This window comes from Hibiscus syriacus, unplaced genomic scaffold (assembly GCF_006381635.1).
Source record: "Hibiscus syriacus cultivar Baekdansim isolate YM2019G1 unplaced genomic scaffold, ASM638163v2 tig00111837_pilon, whole genome shotgun sequence".
Taxonomy (NCBI): domain Eukaryota; kingdom Viridiplantae; phylum Streptophyta; class Magnoliopsida; order Malvales; family Malvaceae; genus Hibiscus; species Hibiscus syriacus.
Genome location: NW_024063194.1, coordinates 2,671,425 through 2,678,208, shown reverse-complemented (window position 1 = coordinate 2,678,208; position 6,784 = coordinate 2,671,425). Strand labels below are relative to the sequence as shown.

General features: G+C 30.1%; 1 protein-coding gene across 1 annotated transcript; it reads left to right on the top strand.

The window, feature by feature from the left end:
- Positions 1-3,761: 3,761 nt before the first annotated feature.
- LOC120171851 (high-affinity nitrate transporter 3.1-like) lies at positions 3,762-5,268 on the top strand. The gene is made up of 2 exons (XM_039179482.1): positions 3,762-3,908; positions 4,787-5,268. The coding sequence occupies exons 1-2, from the start codon at positions 3,779-3,781 to the stop codon at positions 5,260-5,262; spliced, it is 606 nt and encodes a 201-aa protein (XP_039035413.1). The 5' UTR covers positions 3,762-3,778; the 3' UTR covers positions 5,263-5,268.
- The last annotated feature ends 1,516 nt before the right edge of the window (positions 5,269-6,784 follow it).

Sequence of the window (6,784 nt, the reverse complement as noted above, 5' to 3'; positions counted from 1 at the left end):
AAGAGGGGTCAGAATGGTTTTGTATTTAGGGAGTAAGGAGATTGAAAGATAGAAAATTGCACAGCGATTTAGAGTGGGTCGACTTTCTCAACCAAAGTCTACATCCACTACCTTAGCTCCTCACCAAGGATTTTCCAACAAATTCACTAATTTGTTCTTTCTTTTGAGGAAAAAGAGATAACCTTACAACTCCCTAGTTTTTTCGGGCTAAACTAGAACCTTTCTCTAGCTTTTACATGGGATAAGCTAGAACCTTTCCCCTTTACAAAAGGATAAAAGATGTAAACAAGAAAACCTATCTAAGGTAGGTGTTTACAAGATTGAGCTCACAAGAACAAAATATTTACAAGAGAAAGATGAAATAAGATTGAAAAACTCTTCTCTTGTGTTTGATTGCTTATATAGTTGTTCTCTTACTTCTTCAAGTGTCCGTAGCTTGTATTTATAGCTTGGAATGTGTTTGATGTCATATATAACCGTTGGGGATGTTTTGGAGCCGTTTGGGGATGATTTTTCTACTCAAAAAGGCTGCCCATAACATGGTGCATCGGTGCACTATCAAGGTGCATCGATACCCCTTCATTAAATTCAAATAAACTAGCTGTTACTAGCTGTTGCAGCCTTGGTGCATGGATGCACAGCAGGATGCATCGATGCACATCAGGATGCATCGATGCACAGTAGGATGCATCGATGCACTAATTGCATTCGAAATGGACTGCATGGATGCACTACATGGTGCATCGATGCACTAGTGGCAGGTGCATGGATGCACTTTGACACCCTTTAGCATTTTTGCTCAAATCCGAAGTTAATGGACTTTGAATTATTTTTGAAACCTTTTTAAAACCTTGAATAAATTCAATTCAAGTCCAAAAACAGTTTTCCTTTAAATTTGTTATATCGAAACATAATTCAACAAATTGTGTAAAATTCGAAGTAAAAGAGGTAAAATATGGGTAAGGGTATCGGTACCGGAAGAACAATATTGATACTATAAGGTTAAATTGGAGGATTCAGATGAACAGTATCGATACCGATTTAAGGAAGTGTCGATATTTAGGTGTAGGTATCAATACTAAGAGGAAGGTATCGATACCATAATCAAAAATGAAATTCCAGAATGCTATAATGGTATCGATACCGAAGTGGGTATCGGTACCCTAGAAGAGAAGTATCGATACTGTAGGAGGATGGGTGTTAAGTTAAGATGCATTTTATTTGAATTAAAAAATTATAGTACTTTTGAGTATTATTACTTTGGATAAATGTTAAAAAGTATACTAACATTTGTATTATATGTGTGATTATGGATGCTTGTGTAGATCGTAATCAAACTCCTGAGTCAAGCAAATAGAAAGGCAAGGATAAAGTCACAGAATAGTCGGACTACATTAGGGCATAATAGTGAGGGAAACCAGGTGAGTGCATTTATTATGTACTTATATGTTATGAGGATGACTTGCGATGAGTCAACCTCGAATGTTTTTATAAAAGCATATTTTATCGTATTTTGGCATATTTTCATAAAGTTTATGAAAATGATTTTACGAATAATTTTAGAGTATGAACTTCTCTAAAATAGATGGATGAACTTTTATATTGTTTAATAGCTATCGATGTTTCAGAATAAATGTTTAATCTACGAATTTGATCTTAAAAGCCTATTGTATATACATTGAGAGTCATATGTGCATTTTGTTTAATGCATATGTTGCATTTTTGTATCAATACTATGTGTATTATCGGCACTATGTGTGCAACCCATGGAATTCATAATGAGTTTGTGAATTTTCATATCGGCACTTAGGTGCAATTCATGTACCATGCATTCTCATTCAACATACATTGGGAAAATAAAAGAATAATTTAGAAAAAAAAAAATACTGATTGATAAGTATATTGGGCATACTAAATATTGTTTTGCAGGTTAGGTTAAAGAAACTTGGTTTACCAAGCCAGCTTTATGTATTATTATGATTTATACGATTTAATTCGTATTTTGATGTTTTATGATATACTTATATTTTGACTTCACCTCATTATTATTATGCCTCACTAAGTGAATACTTAGTGTGTATTGGTTTCACGCGTAAGTATTAGTACGAGTGGAGTAAGGAGTGCAACTGACATCGTCAATCAAAGGTTGCCTCATCAGTAACTGTATGACAACTATGTCTACTTTTGATATTATTAGATGGCATGTAATAGACTTATGATAACGCTTTGGAAAGTATTTGACTTATGATGATTGTAATATTTAATATGTTAGAATTTTAAGTCTATTTTATATACTATAAGTTAATGAACGTTTTATTATTATTATTACATTAAAATGTTTTATGTATAGAAACAAAAAAAATTTGGTTTTCAAAAGAGAAAATGTTTTTAAAAGTCATGTGACATCTGTGACTTGTGTACGGAAACGTATAAGGGAAATGGGTGTTACAAAGTTAGCCACTTTAAGTCATTTTTTCTTTTCTTTGTTTTACCATACTTTAAACTCAAAACATTTGATTTTATTTCTCTTTTGTTACCTTTTTTTTTAGACAAGAGAACAAGTTACACGAAAAAAAAAGGAAAATGTGCTAAAAAAAGAAGAAAATAGTTCGAATAAAAAAAGAAAAATGTGAAGAAAAAAAGTTGAAGTTTGTTCTTTGGATGTTGAAATTGTTTAGTGATTGAATTAGTTTTGTTTGATATTATCTTGTGGACTTGATTTGATCTTATGTACATCTCTTGTCTTGATTATGAGCCTACATTTTTCATTATCGTTGTCGTCATCTCAATCTCCTAAATCCCTAGATTCTTCGGTATCCTATATCCAAATACTTAGGGTCCTTTTGGTTCTAGAAAATATTTTCTATTTTCTATTTTTGTTTTTATTTCTAGAAAATATTTTCTTTTTTAGTTTTTTAAAAATTAGAAAACATGTTTGGTTAAGAAATTTTAGTATAATGAAAACCTGAATTCAAAAATAAAAACAATGAAAATATATCTGGTGCCTATTTTTTAAATAGAGATAAATAAATAGTTATTAAATAATTAAAGTAAAATATAGTTATTAAAAAAATTCATTACAAAAATTTAACATTGTGACAAGTGTCGAGATTATCAAATAAATAAATGCTCATAATAAAAGTAGTATAGAGAAGCTGAGGTCGATCCATAGGGACTAAAGAAGTCTAAATAATTTGCTTGTTCCAACCAATTCTGCTTCCAAACTTCAAGCAAAAACAATCTTTAAATCAACGTGCATTTTTTTATTTAAAGATGTCGTAACTTTTAAGGGGATGTTCGATTGTCACTCATAATTTCCAAAAAATCAAAAAATAAAATCTGAAGGTATGAAGATCAAGACTCAATTCTTATTATTAGAATTAAATTTCGCAAAAGCCTTTGGCTAAGTGAAAGCTTAGCTAAGCATGGGATCATGGATCAAGACTCAATTCTCATGTTTAACCATTTTTAAATATTGCTCTCAATAAAAAAGAGAAAGAAAAGAAAACATTGCCTTCAACTCATGAGCAATGTTTCCACATGCCAACTAGTTAAAACAGAGTCAATGAATCTAAAAGTCAAAAAAACTCGTAGTCAAGTACAAGGGCCATTCCAATCCAATCTTATTATTTTAAATTAGTAATAATAATATCCCTTCAAATTCTTAAGAAGGCCTTTTGACTTTTCCCGGAAGCATTTATTATTATTAAAGAAATGGGGTTTTCTATATAAGACCAATTTCCCCAGGCATTGTGTTCATCGTGAAGGAGAAGAATCAATGGCAGGTGGAGGTCTTCTTCTGGGTTTAATTGTTGTTTTGGTTTGTTTTTCGCAGACATGTTCTGCGATCATCACTTTCTCTTCGCTGCAAAGAACACTTGTTATCACTGCTTCTCATCCTCAACGACGTAAGTTAATCAAATTTTGTTTCCATTTCTGTTCATCTGATTCTGTATTGAGTTGTGGATTATCCATTAGGAAAAAAGTGAAAATCTTTTGATTAATCTTACTATGTGAATTTTTTTTTTGTTCCGATTTGTCGTTAAAAAATTTACTTTTTTCATTAGATATCTTGGAGTGCAGGATGAAGATGGGGTTGAGTTAGGTTTAAGTATTAATTTGATGGGTAAATTGTTTATTTAGTCACCAACTATCACTTGATTCTGTTTCAGTCACTTAATTTAAAAATTAACATTGATGTTGATGCATTATCAAGTCATCATTATAAAAGGGTAGAAATTTCAAGTTAGAGTGATCAAAAACTTATCAAAATATAATGTTAGATATGATTTTGAAAAAAATAACTAAGTGACAAATGAAATAAATATGATAGTTGAGTGAATAAATACATAGTTCACTCCAACTTAATTTCTTATATATTTATCTACGTCTGAATCCTATTAAAACACCAACTCCAAATTTTATATTTGAAATAAATCTGTGTAGAAAAATCATCAGTCTTCTTTCAAAAATATGTTTTAGTTAATCTTTAATAACTTTTTATTTCTAATGCCCAAATAAAGTAATATATTTTTATATTTTCGTATCATATAAATTAAATAATATATTACATTATTGAACATTAGAGATGTACAAACTTTGAAACTCGGATCAAAGGGTGTTATATTTTCTTAATATATATTTTTCAAAAAAATTAATTAGCCATATTTAATTTATTGATTGGTTAATTAAGATACGATAACATCAAGATTTAAACCTCTTATCCAATTCAACTTTAAATTATTCGGAAAATTGAATGTGACTTTGAAGGTGTTTAATTGTGCAGTTTTGAAAGCCGGGGAAGACAAAATCACAGTGACATGGGGGCTGAACCAAAGTTTCTCAGCAGATTCAGCCTACAAAACCATCAAGGTCCAGTTATGCTACGCACCAATTAGCCAAGTGGACCGAGCTTGGAGGAAAACCGTCGACAATCTTTCCAAAGACAAAACATGCCAATTCAAGATCGTAAAAACACCCTACACCACCACCACCCAAACTTTTGAATGGAAAATTGAGCGAGAAGTTCCGACCGCCACCTACTTCGTCCGAGCCTATGCATTGGATGCTGACAACCAACAAGTGGCTTACGGTCAAACTACCGATGCCAAGAAAACTACCAACCTCTTCGAAATCCAGGCCATCACGGGACGCCATGTCTCGCTTGATATTGCATCCGTTTGCTTCAGCGTTTTCTCAATTGTTGCCTTGATGGGCTTCTTTTTTGCCGAGAAAAGAAAGGGAAGAAAGGCTCAACAGTAGTTGATGCAAATATGCACAAAGCAAATCAATCCTTTAGATGTGTAGTTTGTACGTTTCATGTTTGAGACTGTTTGTGTCATTATAAGCTTTGAAAACTTACCAAGAACTTCATCTGCTGTTATTTGGATTTAAACGTGAATGTCCATTTGGATTATGTTTAAATTATTCAGAGATTATATCAATACATTCATGTTTGGATACGCATCATGTTATACATGTTTGATGGTTCTTCATGTTGTTTTGACTGTACTGATTGTTTATTTTATTTACAACATCCACTGGCAGCTTTGAAAACAATGGTGAAAACTACACGATGGTAATTTCAGAATCATTGCTTTGATTAAGACTGATTTCAATTGACCTTATATGTTACTGTTCTTTTATTTCCCTTTGTTGCGTTTGTGTTTGCAATATCAAATTTCATGTCATAAATAAAGGAACTAATGTAATGATAGAATAATCGTTTGAGATTTTAGGGTTATTATTATGTCACAATCAATTAGTTAAAGTCATATTCAGAGTGCCATTGATTTTTTTCAATAAAAATGATAAATTTAGAAAATATGAATAATCATATGACAATTTTATAACTTTTAATAGTCATGAGACTTAATAAAGTAATATCTAAAATTAAGAGATAATTCTATAACTTTTAATAATCAGAGAACTCAACAAAACAATGTTATATAATCGAATAAACATTGTGTACTTTACCCTACTCAATTTAATCATTCCTTGTTAAAACCCAATCCCAAGCATCCACTCGGATGATGCTCACTTTATTAAAAGTTATTTTTTTAGTTAGATATTTTTTTATACTAATAAGAAGTATTTGACTAATTATTAATGTATGAATCAATTATCTCAGTGATAAAAGAATTTTTCTTATTCCTCGAGGGTCTGGGTTCGAGCACCAGAAATATTAGAGGTATAAGCATTTAATCTCAAATGATTGAGAATGTTCTTAGAACAGATATCGCCTTGTACTTACCCAGATTAATAAAAAATTAATTATTAATGTATAATGATATAAATCAGCAATATATCAAATATAATTATAGATTGTATATAATCTAAGATTGCAATTATGTATCTATGATTTTATTTTCTTATTAAACTTACAAAACTTAGGGTATGTTTGTTTTACGAAAAATAAATTTCAAAAAATAACTTATGTAAAACGAATTATATTTTCTTACCATTATTTTACGGTGTTTGGCTGATGTGTAAATCATTATTTTATTTTATTGGTTGATGAAATTTTTAGAAATTATTTATTATAAATATCAAATAAAATAAATAATATTACTTATTAGAAAAATAATATTATTATTTTAAAATATTAGATTAATTTATTTAACATTATATGTAATACCCATATCTCGTATATCTTTCCGTACACGAAATACAGATGTCACATAACTTTTAATAAGATTCTTTTTTTTAAAAACCCGTAAAAAAATTTTCCAGATTTTCTTAAAACATAACATTTTGATAAAAAAAACAAAGCATTAATTGAAAT